The 15,119-nt window shown below is 37.9% G+C and overlaps 1 protein-coding gene across 1 annotated transcript in view; it reads right to left on the minus strand.

Annotated features, from left to right (window-relative positions):
* LOC149789816 (uncharacterized) overlaps positions 1-15,119 on the minus strand; it is a 147,000-nt gene that overhangs the window by 69,751 nt on the left and 62,130 nt on the right. The window contains exons 7-9 of the mRNA XM_089971812.1: positions 11,966-12,532; positions 10,312-10,970; positions 6,668-6,916 (exon numbers count right to left, since the gene is read on the minus strand). Coding sequence (XP_089827938.1) covers positions 6,668-6,916; positions 10,312-10,970; positions 11,966-12,532 — 1,475 coding nt within the window. The remainder of the gene's footprint in view (positions 1-6,667; positions 6,917-10,311; positions 10,971-11,965; positions 12,533-15,119) is intronic.

Below are 15,119 nucleotides of genomic sequence, written 5' to 3' on the forward strand. Positions count from 1 at the left end.
GAATTTTGCTTTTGTCTTTTAAAAGATCTTTCAGAAAATAAAAGTTTGTGCCACATATACAGGTACATAACATCAACTGTTATAACCAAATCTTATTCAAGTGTTTAATAAAATAAGTGACATAAGTCCAAGAGCATAAGTGTGCTTTTGGCTTTTCACTGTTACAAGTGACAGATGTTACCATTCAAAACACTCAATTTCAGATTGATCAAGAAACCGATAACTTGCTGACACTAATGAGAAGGGTGATACTGAGATCTGGATTTCACTAAAGAGGCCAGGTCTGGTTTGAGGGCAGTGGTTGAGATGCGTAAAATGTCACGTAAGTGGGAGTCACTTAGTCTTGACCTCAATCGGTTCTTGTTTAAGTTCATGACAGAGAATGTCTACTCACACAAATATGTGGAGCCAAATAAGCTCAGAATATTCTTAGCAAATGTTCGCATTTCTGGAAATCTGCTTTTATCCAGCTGTCCGTAAAAGTCAACAAGAGAAAGCTGCTGATGTTTGTCACGCCACTGATCGTCACACTGCAGCTCAATGAGCTCTAGCTGCAGCTGTGGAGGAGCATCATCAGGGTCCATGGAGAAGGGTGAAGAAGAAAGCAACATGTCCTTTTCAATAACAGGAAAATCCTAAAGTGTTTGTTTTGTTCCACAGAAAGAGATGCGGTAGCTGTTGCATAACTCTTCATTTGCACACCGATGTTGTCCTGTGGTAAACTGTCAATTACCTCTTTCAAAGCTGGGAAGTGCATGGTGCAGGGCTCTGTTTGGGACAAGTGTCTTTGGAAAAGTTGTAGCTTCGTTCCAAAGGCCTTGACGTGAACGTATAGCTGGTTCACCACTGCATCTCGTCCTTGAAGATTAACATTCAGCCCATTCAGATGCTTCGTTATGTCAACCAAAAACGACAAATCTGCCAGCCATACAGGATCGGACATTCTTTCATCGGTTGCCCTTTTCACACAAAAATGTCTTATTTCTTCTCTGAGAGAGAAAATTCGCTGCATTGCGGACCCCCAACTTAGCCACCTCACATCATTGTGATACATTGTGTCTCCGTATTCATCTTGGATGTCAAGCAAGAACTGCTGAAACTGTCGGTGGTGTAGAGCTTTATAGCTAATAGAATTGATAGCCTTTACCACTGGTTTCATAACATGATCAAATTTGAGATGTTTGGCGCAGAGAGCCTGCTGGTGAATTATACAGTGTAGTTTAATAGTGTTACCTCCTTCCTCGCTGACTTTACTGCAAATCAGTGTGGACAATCCACTTCGCTCACCGGCCATGGCAGGCACACTATCGGTAATGATCCCAGAAACTTTACTCCACAGTAGTTTCATATCATCAACAGCATCACAAACAAAAACGAATATATTCGTTCCTCTGGTTTGGTCTTTAAGGCTTTGGAGGTCAAGCAGCTCCTCTATTACGTTCATGCTGTCATCAACTCCTCTTAAAAATGCAAGAACTGTGCAGTATCAGAAGCATCGGTGCTTTCATCGCAGGCTAATGAGAAATAATCAAAAGTCACTCCCCTGTCCCTCAGTTGTCTCTTAATATCTGACAATATGTCCTCCACTCTCCGTGCCAGTGTTACTTGCCAGGCAAACATTCATAAATTCTTGCTTCTTCTCGGGGAAAATGTTCACCACCATTTTCATGACACAGTCTTTGATAAATGTACCTTTAGTAAAGGATTTGCCATGTTTAGCTATTAACATGACCACTTCGTAGCAAACTTTGGTGATATTTTCCTTTGACTCACATGCCCGCGTGAAGAATCGCTGTGTAATGCCAGAGAAGCTTGGAATTGCTTCACATTTTCAGCGCTGTTACTCCCTGTTAGCTTGTCTCATATATGTTAGCATGTTTAGTCTGGTAGTGTCTCTTTACATTGAAATCCTTACAAGGCAACTGTCTCGTTACAAATGAGACAAACACAACTGCCTCGATTTTCAGTGAAAAAGTATTGTAATTCCTATCTCTCCAAAAGCTGCAGCCCTCACTTTCAACTTTCCTCTTTTTCTTTTCAGTCGCCATGGCAGAAATGAGCGGAGAAGGTTTCGTGTGCTAGCGGGCCATAAATAATACATTATATGACCGAAACTGCGGGCCATATGAAATCTTAGCGCGGGCCATGATTGGCTCGCGGGCTGGACTTTGGACACCCCTGTGCTAATTGATCAGCACCTACGGCACAACTTAACATGGGTTAAGAACCACTGCTGTATATGATATATACATTCAGCAGGTAGCAACACTTATATTCCTAATGTCAATGTGTTCAGGGAAGGTATTCAAAATATAAAATGCACTATATATTTTCAAAACATCTTGTGTACTAAGATAGTGGCTTGACTCTTCAATCCCAATTGTTACATATATCTGCTACCCCTACCAAGAATGTCTCACTAAGGCCAGCAATATTTGTTTCACATGTTAGATCAATCGTCTGTTAAGTTGTGATCGAATATCGTGCACTGCTCTTGTTGACCTGAAACATTTGTATCCGAAAAGTTTTAAAAATCGGGTCTGATGCAAGGAACAGATTATGGCATCATCATTTCCACCTAAAAGATATGTAACAAACACTTGACAGTGAGTCGACATGACTTAATGACCTCCAGTTCAGTTTCAGAAACAGCAGTTCCGATCTCAAGGTCAATTAGTTCTTGCTACATCACTCAGTTCAACGTGATCTTTATATTTTTAATTCCTGTGGTGGCAACTGTCGACTCTCCCACAATAAACAATATTCAAAGGGAAATTGGCACGTCATCCAATAAATACAACTGATTTAGACCACTATCATCTATCTCACTGTAGGCAACATACACACAGAAATGACATGTCAAATGAAACCAATTGTTACGTTTCCTATTGTTTTTCAAAGTAGGGCCAAACATATGAATAAATATTCTTTGCTGAGAGTTTGGACTTTTTAAAGTGTACCTGGTTTTTATTTTTAGCTTCAAATACTGTTTTCGTATGTTGGTTGACACTTCTAAATGTTATTGTTATATGTAGGGTTTAAAGCCATTTTTCAGCACAAGAAAGGCTATACATGGCGGCCAGTATTAATGGTGGAGGAAGAACTCGGGATAACCCCGGAAAGAACCACCAACCCACGAGAAGCTACTGGCAAGCTTTCTCGCATATCCACATTGGCTGAATCCGAGACTCGAACCCACACAGACATAGGTGAGATGGCAGTGATCCATAATGGATTACTGTAGAAGCACAGCCTGACCATCAGGTGTCTTGCATGAAAAACTTCGATTGACAAAGGTATCTGAAGTATTGATATCAAGTTAGTCTGTTTCTGTGATAATTCCATGGATTCTAACATGAAAACATACTCTGAGCAAAAAAAGTTATTACATGCCATAATTATATGAAACTATATGAAAAATATATTTTTTGTTATTATTATTCAAATAATCATTTTAGCAATGTACAGTCTGCCGCAGTACATCAAATGCATTTCTGAGGCTAGTTAATGACTTTCTCACTGCTTTTGATAGTGTAAAGATTAGTATTCATCCTCCTTGACTTGTCTGACACAATAGATCATGATATATTACTTCATCATCTCCTGAATGTATTTGGTGTCTATGATACAGCCCTATCATGGTTCAAATCCTACTTAGTCAACAGGACGTAAATTATGCCTGTACAAGGAACAACATTCCAGCCCAGTTCATCTATTGTGTCTACAAGGAACAACATTCCAGTCCAGTTAATTTACTGTGTCTGTACAAGAACATTTAATTATGATCTGTGTTACACCTGAGCGAAAATGTGATTAAAGAACATTAAACCATGGTCTGTATTGGACTTGAGCTAGAATGGGATTAAAGAACATTTAATCATGGTCTGTGTCAGACGTGAGGCAGAATGTGATTGAAGAACATTTAGTCATGGTCTGTATCGGACTTGAGCTAGAATGTGATTAAAGAATATTTAGTCATGGTCTGTGTTGGACCTGAGCCACAATGTGATTAAAGAACATTTAATCATGGTCTGTGTTGGACCTGAGCCACAATGTGATTGAAGAGCATTCAATCATGGTCTGTGTCAGACCTGAGCAAAAATGTGATTAAAGAACATTTAATCATAGTCCATATTGGACTTGAGCTAGAATGGGATTAAAGAACATTTAATCATGGTCTGTGTCAGACCTGAGGCAGAATGTGGTTGAAGAACATTTAGTCATGGTCTGTGTTGGACCTGAGCCAAAATATGATTAAAGATATGAACCAGAATTGGATTAAAGAACATTTATTCATGGCCTGTATCAGCCACAATGGGATTAGAGAACATTTAATCATGGCCTGTATTGGGTCTGAGCCAGAATTGGATTAAAGAACATTTAATCATGGCCTGTGTCGGGTCTGAGCCAAAATGGGATTAAGGAACATTTAATTATGGCCTGGATCAGGTCTTGGCCAGAATGGGATTGAAGAACATTTAATCATGGCCATAAGGGTGAGCACTTTAGACCATTCAGCCACTCAAGGCCACCAATCTAAGCCAGAAAAGCTCATTTGCAATTAAAGAACATCTGATCATGGTCTATATTGGATCTGAGCCAGAATAACTCATATGCTATTAAAGAACATTTGGTCACATCTGGACTGCTACATTAGACTGCTGTAACAAATAGGACTTCATTATTTCAGTTTATATCAAGTAGGAATTAATGATACTTTATCACTGATGGTTGTTTGTCAAAAAGGTTCATACCTGAACTAAATCATACATATTTACTTGCTTCAATTTGTTCACATACTATTAATTATTATTTATTTACTGTATATAATCTTTTCAATGTGAGTAAGTCTCAACAGCTGGATGACAAATTTATAGTGTGCACTTACGGAACATATGACCATAATCTTCTTCACTTTTGTACTTTAGCAATAAAGGTGTTGATAAAACTTCCACAAAGATTGATAATGCTTGCAGTCTTAGCACACTGCATACTGAGTTGCTTTTCTTCACTTTTTGGGTTGCAGGTATCATGATAAAAATGAGATTTTTTAATCCATATAAATAAAAAGAAATTTTATCTTCTTTATTAAGTGCTTTGATAGCTACTTATTATTATTATTGCTTCTTTTTAATGCTTCCTCTGAGTGCCTGCTAGTTTTTCCTCAGTGTATCTGTACGTTCTTACTCATAATGCCTGTATGTTCTTCCTCATAGTGCTTCCTCAAAGTGCCTGTTAGTTCTTCCTCTGGGTGCCTGTTAGTTCTTCCTCTGGGTGCCTGTAAGTTCTTCCTCTGGGTGCCTGTTAGTTCTTCCTCAGTGTGCCTGTAAGTTCTTCCTCTGGGTGCCTGTTAGTTCTTCCTCAGAGTGCCTGTAAGTTCTTCCTCATAGTGCTTCATCAGACTTCCTACAAGTTCTTCCTCAAAGTGCTTCCTCAGAGTGCCTGTTGATTCTTCCTCAGAGTGCCAGTAAAATCTTCCTTAAAGTGCATCATCTGAGTGCCTGTTAGTTCTTCCTCAGCATCCTTGTAAGTTCTTCCTTATAGTGCTTCCTCAAAGTGCCTGTTAGTTCTTCCTCCGAGTGACAACCGCTTCGGTGGCTTAGTGGTTAGAGTGTCCGCCTCGGATGTGGGTTCAATCCCTGGCCGAGTCATACCACAGACTTACGAAAATGGTACAAACAACTGCCTCGCTTGGTGCTCAGCATTAGTGTAGGACTGGTCGGCCTGGTGATAGGATACTGTGACTGGGTGGGACATCATGCCACATGTCAGTGGCATGATGCCCCAATGCTAGACATCACTATAAACTGCCACACTGCAGACATTGTAGTGACATGACTGAAAAATTGTTAAAAGCTACGTTAAAAACCCAAGTAACACACACACACCCCCTCAGAGTGCTTGTATTTTCTTCCTCATAGTGCCTGTAAGTTCTTCCTCATGGTGCTTCCTCTGAGTGCCTGTTAGTTCTTCCTCAGGCTGCCTGTAAGTTCTTCCTCAAAGTGCTTCCTCAGAGTGCCTGTAAGTTCCTCAAAGTGCAATCTTTGAGTACCTGTAAGTTCTTCCTCTGAGTGCCTGTAAGTTCTGCCTCATATTGCTTCCTGAGTGCATGTTAGTTCTTCTTCAGAGTGCCTGTAAGTTCTTCTTCAGAGTGCCTGTAAGTTCTTCCTCATAGTGCTTCATCAGAGTGCCTGTAAGTTCTTCCTCATAGTGATTCCTCTGAGTGCCTGTAAGTTCTTCCTCACAGTGCTTCCTCTGAATGCCCATTAGTTCTTCCTCAGATTGCCTGTAAGTTCTTCCTCATAGTGCTTCCTTTGCGTGCCTGTTAGTACATCATCTTGGCCCTTTTTATTGCCACTTGTTGCTCTTAATAATTCCTAGTGCTATTTCCCAGGATGATTTTGTTATAATAAGTTCTAAAGATTATTAACCATAAAAATAAATCTGCCTCAAGAAAGCACACTGAAGGGTGTTTGTTTTCACTGCAACAGACAGATGTGCAGAAATATATAACGACAGTCAGACACTTACATATCAATATGTCCCATCTGCAAATAGTGGGGGCATAACATGTTGATGAATAAGCAGGATGAATGATATATGACAAAAGCAAGTTATAAGCTTGGTTAGCTGTACATTTCTGCAGTATTATTTTCTATTATTTTACCTTTTTTCCAGCAGATTTAAGCTTCATTAGTGCCTCTTCCATTGGTAGCCAACTGGTCGGCACTTCCTCACCCCAATATGGCTGCTCTTTAGCCAACTGGAAAATCCTGTCTTTCAATGCTTGCAACTGAGGTTCATGCTGGGTGTTATCAATGGCAAAAAATGTTGCCACATGACGTAAAGTTGGCTTATCATTCAAAATCTGGCAAATCTGTGGGAAATACATTCTGATGACTTCTTTTCGCTTATCCTGCAAAGAAAGGACATAAAATCGGAATGCGCTATGTATAGCATGGGACATACTTACAGCTATGTATAGCATGGGATGTAATGAGAGCTATGTATAGCATGGGACATACTTAGAGCTATGTATAGCATGGGACATACTGAGAGCTATGTATAGTATGGGATGTACTGAGAGCTATGTATAGCATGGGACATACTTAGAGCTATGAATAGCACGGGATGTACTGAGAGTTATGTATAGCATGGGATGTACTTAGAGCTATGTATAGCATGGGACATACTGAGAGCAATGTATAGCATGGGATCTACTGGTAGCTATGTATAGCATGGGATGTACTAAGAACTATGTATAGTATGGGATGTACTGAGAGCTATGTATAGCATGGGACATACTTAGAGCTATGTATAGCATGGGACATACTGAGAGCTATGTATAGTATGGGACATACTGAGAGCTATGTATAGTATGGGATGTACTGAGAGCTATGTATAGCATGGGATGTACTGAGAGTTATGTATAGCATGGGATGTACTTAGAGCTATGTATAGCATGGGACATACTGAGAGCAATGTATAGCATGATATGTACTTAGAGTTATGTATAGCATCGGATGTACTGAGAGCTATATATAGCATGGGATGTACTGAGAGTTAAGTATAGCAGGGACAAACTTAGAGCTATGTATAGCATGGGATGTACTGGTAGCTATGTATAGCATGGGATGTACTGAGAACTATGTATAGCATGGGATGTACTTGGAGCTATGTATAGCATGGGATGTACTGAGAGCTATGTATAGCATGGGATGTACTGAGAACTATGTATAGCATGGGATGTACTTAGAGCTATGTACAGCATGGGATGTACTGAGAGCTATGTATAGTATGGGATGTACTGAGAGCTATGTATAGCATGGGATGTACTTAGAGCTATGTATAGCATGGGACGTACTGAGAGCTATGTATAGCATGGGATGTACTGAGAACTATGTATAGCATGGGATGTACTTAGAGCTATGTACAGCATGGGATGTACTGAGAGCTATGTATAGCATGGGATGTACTGAGAACTATGTATAGCATGGGATGTACTGAGAGCTATGTATAGTATGGGACGTACTGAGAGCTATGTATAGCATGGGACATACTGAGAGCAATGTATAGCATGATATGTACTTAGAGTTATGTATAGCATCGGATGTACTGAGAGCTATGTATAGCATGGGGCATACTTAGAGCTATGTATAGCATGGGACGTACTGAGAGCTATGTATAGCATGGGACGTACTGAGAGCTATGTATTGCATGGGATGTACTGAGAACTATGTATAGCATGGGATGTACTTAGAGCTATGTATAGCATGGGATGTACTGAGAACTATGTATAGCATGGGATGTACTTAGAGCTATGTATAGCATGGGATGTACTGAGAACTATGTATAGCATGGGATGTACTTAGAGCTATGTATAGTATGGGACATACTGAGAGCAATGTATAGTATGGGATGTACTGAGAACTATGTATAGCATGGGATGTACTGAGAACTATGTATAGCATGGGATGTACTTAGAGCTATGAATAGCATTGGATGTAATGAGAGCTATGTATAGCATGGGACATACTTAGAGCTATGTATAGTATGGGATGTACTTAGAGCTATGTATAGTATGGGATGTACTTAGAGCTATGTATAGTATGGGATGTACTGAGAGCTACTTATAGCATGGGACATACTTAAAGTTGTTATGGAAGTAGGGCTGCAAAGACATCTTACACATGTCAATAAAGTAAATATACTAAAAGTTGGTATGGAAGTAGGACTGCAAAGACATCTTACGTGTGTCAGTTAAGTAAATACACTAGAAGCTGTTATGGAAATACCCCTGCAAAGACATCATGTGTCATTGAAGTAAATACACTCTAAGTTGGTTTGGAAGTAAGACTGCAAAGACATCTTACATGTGTCAATTAAGTAAATACAATAGAAGCTGTTATGAAAGTAGGATTGCAAAGACATCTTACATGTGTCAATTAAGTAAATACAATAGAAGCTGTTATGAAAGTAGGATTGCAAAGACATCTTACATGTGTCAATTAAGTAAATACAATAGAAGCTGTTATGTAAGTAGGATTGCAAAGACATCTTACATGTGTCAATTAAGTAAATACAATAGAAGCTGTTATGGAAGTAGGATTGCAACAAGATTACAATGATATTTAGGGTGTAATGGCTCTTAATACATTGAGGTAAATAATTGCTTCTGTCTACACTAGATTAATATAATATTATGCAACATAATATATGTATCAATGTCAACCTATCAGCAATTTGAGAAATACAAATCTGTGTAACCTATCTACCATTTCAGTAACACATCACTGTAAGAATCAGCCATTTGATAAACACAACAATGTGTAACCTAATACAAAGTATTCTATTAGCCATTTGAGAATTACAACACTAACCTATCAACCACTTTGAGCAACATAAGAATGGGTTAGTACAAGGCCTATTTTTATAAATTCTGATACAGGTAATGCGCAGCAAACATATAACATAGACTGATTTGATGAGACCATGTCTCAGTTTCACAAACTCCAAACCCACTTCACTTGATTAGAACTGTGAAAAAGTTAATTGTTGAGATTAGTTGCCACAAACAGCAAAGTCCACTAAAATGCACAGCAGCAGTGTGGTGATGTCGAGGGAGAAGATAACACATTGATTGCAATGCCCAAGTGAATTCAGTTTTTATACATATGGGAGGCTCGAGGCATCTCTCATAAGCATTACTAGATCAATCATTTTTTAGATGGATCAGTTCAGCATGCAGTCCACATTGGACAGTAGATGGGATGTTTGGTTAGAAAACTTTTAAGGTTTCAGATCAATGTGGTACTGACAAGCATATACGAAGGTCGTGATAAAGCAGTGGTTTATCTCTTTTATTGTGAGCCAGCTTGGAAACTGGACAATGAATACGAATCAGGTTTTGAAAGGAGTTGCAAGGAGAGAAAAAGTGCTTCAGAAAGGCAACATGAGGTTTGGTAATGTGCAAAATACATTGATACCATTGTATGGTTCAAATAAAGAGAAACATCACCTTTGGTAATAACAGACTTGTATTTAATAGCCTACCGAGTCACTCATGGCTTTACTGTTTCGTAACAAGTTTTAATGATGACACAGCAAACCAAACTTGCAATCTATGCACACTGAATATATATATATATATATATATATATATATATATATATATATATATATATATATATACACATCAAACTACATGGGCAATGTAAGCAGTACAACTTTTATAGCTGATACAACAGACCACAAAGGCAATGTAAGCAGAATAAGAAAAACTAATGCATTTTAAATAACATTTATATCTACCTCTTGTATTTTATCCACATGTGTACCAACAAGAATCACAGGTGGGGCAGATGGGATGCCAACATCTGGAGTTGTCACTGAGGTACTAGCTCCAGGGGATGTCACTATGGTATCAGCTGATGAGGATGTAACAGTGATGCCCATTGCTGGAGATGCCCCTGTGCTGGAAGCTGTTGCAGATGTCATTGTGCTGCCAATTGCAGTGGAAAAAGTCAATGTTGTGCCAGCTGCAGGATATGTAAATGTGATGCCAGTTGCTGGTGATGTCACCATGATGCCAGATGCAGTGGAAGTCACTGTTCTGCCAGCTGCAATGGAATTCACTGTGCTGCCAGCTGCAGCAGATGTAAATGTAATGCCAGTTGCTGGTGATGTCACCATGATACCAGCTGCAGTGGAAGTCACTGTTCTGCCAGCTGCAGTGGAATTCACTGTTCTGCCAGCTGCAGCAGATGTAAATGTAATGCCAGTTGCAGGGGATGTCATTGTGATGCCAGTTGCTGGTGATGTCATCATGATGCCAGCTGCAGTTGAAGTCATTGTGATTCCAGTTGCAGTGGAAGTCACAGTGATGCCACCTGCAGGGGATGTAACTTGGGAACCATCTGCCTGGGATGATGCACAGCAATGTATTGAATTGAGCCAAACTTCAACCAGTTCTGCAAAGGATCAAAGACAGACATTAATGATAATAATAATTAATTTTATACTGCATAACACAGTGGTCCATCTACAGACAAGTGCATCATTCTTTTAGCCTGCACTCCTACAAAATAATCAGTTCTATAATTATAGTATAATTATGTATATATATATATATATATATATATATATATATATATATTCCATTACGCTAGAAGAAAATATGAATTCAAATTACTGTACTCTAGAAGAAAACATGCATTCAAATAGCAACCAAGGTCTTCATAATCATTTATTTTCTCTGGATTAGTTTTTGTTATGCATATTTGATTTAATTTATATTTGATTTAATTTAATTGTTTGTTTGTTAGTATTAAAATATTTTTATTCCATTATGTGCTATTGTAATGTAATTGTATTTACTGGATTTGACATTTTCCAGAAATTAATTTTCCAGAAATTCAGTTCAGTTTGATGTGACTCCTTTTGTAAACACTAATAATAGAAACTTTGTATCTAATGCTGACCTAGTTCCTGACCATGATTCAGAAATCAGTGAGTGCTGAAGCAAACAACTTTTTTATTTTTATTTTATTCTTTCTTAGAGTAAGATTCATAAAGAGAAATTGAGGCCATACTTGGAATACATGACAAATAACATGTATCAATTAGGTTTTTCCGGTGGATTGACACACATCAGGGCATCTGTTTGCATTTTACTAAGAATTAATATTGATGTATTAAGAAATAATAGTTATTCTTGCCATATTCTTCTTTGTAGTTAACCGGAATTTATAACTTTCACTGTAGATCATGTTCTCATATTCTAGGCAAACTCAACTCTCCATAAGGGTCATGGGGCAAATATTTTAAACATTTAGCAGGATTTTTTGTAGATATTTTCTAGTCTGGAACAGCAAATTGTTTGTATCAATACATTCAATGTTCATTAAAATGTTTGTCCAAACAATACTGGAAACTAGTTTTGTCTCTGTATGTTGATCAACATTACCTTGAACTTGATGCAATTTTAATCCGTCTGTATCAAAGTAACAATCATCATCTCTCACAAGATCTGTGAATTGTTGACTGAGATTGGTAACCAAGAGGTATATCGCACGGTGTGTAAGAAATGTCTGGTGTGTAGTGTAGAATACATATTGGCCTGCAAAATCCCATATTGCCAATGCTGCATACTCTTCTAAATTCTTTTTTAGTTCGTCTGCCTTCTCATTGACCAACTGAAGGAATTCCATTGTTGCATCACCTATACTGCTTTCAGGTTTTCCACTGTCAAGAATGGCATCATGACTCGCCTCCAGTGCTTGGGAGTTTACATCAACGTTTTGGTGAATGTCTGACTCTGGACTGGTTGGCATGTCATCATCTTCGATATCACTGAAATCATTGTGATAGATGACATTTGTGCTGGATGTTATATCATCCTCATCACTGTCAATAAAATCATTTTGATAAATGATTTCTCCATGCTCTCCCTGCTCACTACTGACCTCTGACCTCTCTGTTTTATTAGTCAGGAGCTTTACAATACGTTGAAGGCGAGTCAGCTGATCAGAATCTTGAAAAACAAAAGGAAGATAAAATGTTTTATAGCCAAATAAAGTTATCAATTATCTCACTGAGTATTGTTTACTTTGTCTCTGCATAACATATAATACTAATCTAATGCAAGATTTTACATTAGTTACAAATACTTGCATAAAACACTATCTTGGTAACACAACAGCAATTTCTATTAGACTGAGGTTGTTATAAATTTTGATACTTCTTTTTATGTTATACATTTTCCAGTCAAAAAATAAACTGATAAATACTTAATTGGTTACATAATAGTTGTTACTGAAATGATTAACCAGTTTTCATACCATGTAAATTTATGTTGTTGTTTAGGTTTAATGCAATTTTTTAATGCAGTTTTGAATCTGATAAAAGCCTGATAAGAACCATTGTCCTATTGGAAGCTACTGCCAAGCTTTCTTATACAACCATATTGGCCAAGCCCAAGATCAAACCCACGCAGACTGATATGAGATGGCAGTAAAGGGATGTGCATTAGACCACTCTGCCACCGTTGGCCCCAAATATGTATGCTCCGTAACATATACCAAATAAAAGCAGTATAACCCCAAGGACCAATAATAATAATAATAATAATAATAATGTATAGTAATAATCATATAACTGGATAATGAACATTTGAATGAGCAGAGCCAAGGAAAATCACATGCAGGCCAGTAGTTGGACCACTCTGATGATGAAAAGAAAAGTATGTCTGACCCATGTATGTATTTGTCATGAATGAGCATACAAGTGAGTTGAGTGAGTGAGTGATCAATCACAGTACATGATGTGGCACTAACATCGCCTCCCTGCCTACTAATAAAATCCTTATACATCTTTCATCTTTGGATGAACAACACTTTACTCGTTCTACTTTTGCATATAGTGTTAGTCATAATGCGACAGAACTGTAACAACTGTAAATTTCTAGTTTTCGAATCTGGTAAGATACAATGTATCTGACATACTGAAATACCCACATGCAGGTTGTGTATATTATCTGTTTCATTTGTAGTATTGTATATAAATTATTCATTCTGTTTTGTTTTAGGTGTATCCCATTGCAGTGGGATGACATCATTAAGAGTCAAGGTCAGTAACTTCACAGCTGATGGACATTCAACTATGTGTAAATAGAATTACCTTGGAAACAAAGTATGGTCTACCTGATTTTTGTAAGGTTATTTGCTACAACTTTGAGCAAGCAGACCTGACCTTGCCTACAAATTTGAAGGACATATCCACTGGCCTTGTTCCAGAGTATGTTATTGTGTCATACGTCAGTTGAGAATCTGTATATTAGGTGGATGAAGTAAATAATTATTCATTCAAATCAGTAATTTAGTTGGGTTCAGTTATAATTTGAGAGGAATCATTTATTTAACTTATTCAATGGAATTATAAAGTGCTCTAAATTCTAGCGACAACTTAAAATTACTGGCACAACAGCTCATTAAGGGCTACTGGAAAGTCAGCACATTAAGGGCTATTGGAAAGTCAGCTCATTAAGAGCTACTGGAAAGTCTGCACATGAGGGCTACTGGAAAGTCAGCACATTCAAGATATGGAATTCACTCAGAACATTTTATGTTTCTACATGTGATAGAACTGAACACTGAAGTTTCCATCTAAATGTTCACACTGAATTCTGGGGCAATACGATATTTGTCAAATTATAACAAATTTGTTGGTTTCACTTTTTCTGCTATTTATTTTAAGACCATAGAGTCTTAGCACATCTCAGGAGTAGCACAAACAACATTGCATGATGGACAAATTCTGGTCATCACATCAATGCCATTTTTACTTAAGAGACAAACAAGCTTTAAAAGAAGCATTTTAGTGAAAACCCAATGCTGAAATGATCATCAATTCTGAAGAAATCTTTCAAACATTATTTTCAAACTGGCCACTATGGCAGCCATGTCTGATTTTCAAGACTGCTGGTGTAGCAGCCATGCTAGATGTGCTTTAGTGGCAAGATTTTTATTTATGACCAGCTATATATCATAAGAAATGTTTTAGTGATATGATACTGTTTATATAACCATTAATTGAAGAGAAGTGGTAAAATTTGCAAGACGTCCACCATGGCAGCAATATTTGAGCAGTACCATTTCATTTTGGGCCAACAAAAACTTCGATTGGATGTCAGATCTGCACCAGTTTAATTTAAGACAAACTGGACATCATGTCTCGGAGTAAAAATCCGATGTTGATATAACAATTCTTGCTGAAGAAGTAGCGATTAGTAAATTTTCAAGATGGCTGTTGCGGTAGTAACACTTACATCAGAGAGGCACCATTTTCAGATTGGGCCAACTATACATCATATGAAATTAATTAGTGAAAACTCTATGTTGATATGACCATTCATGAGTGTGTGAGTGTGATAACAAGACTTTCAAGATGGCTGCCATAGTGGATGAGTTCATCACAGTTAGGACCAGCTAGAAATCATAGAGTCTTCTAGTGAAAACCCCAGTGAATGACACATGGGCACCATTTTCACATAGGACCAACTAGGCACCATGAAAAGTAATTTAGTGAAACCCCCATGTTCATATGACAATCTGAGTAAATAT

The sequence above is a fragment of the Sinohyriopsis cumingii genome, chromosome 10, assembly GCF_028554795.1.
Source record: "Sinohyriopsis cumingii isolate HCF-2022 chromosome 10, ASM2855479v2, whole genome shotgun sequence".
In the NCBI taxonomy this organism is placed as follows: Eukaryota; Metazoa; Mollusca; class Bivalvia; order Unionida; family Unionidae; genus Sinohyriopsis; species Sinohyriopsis cumingii.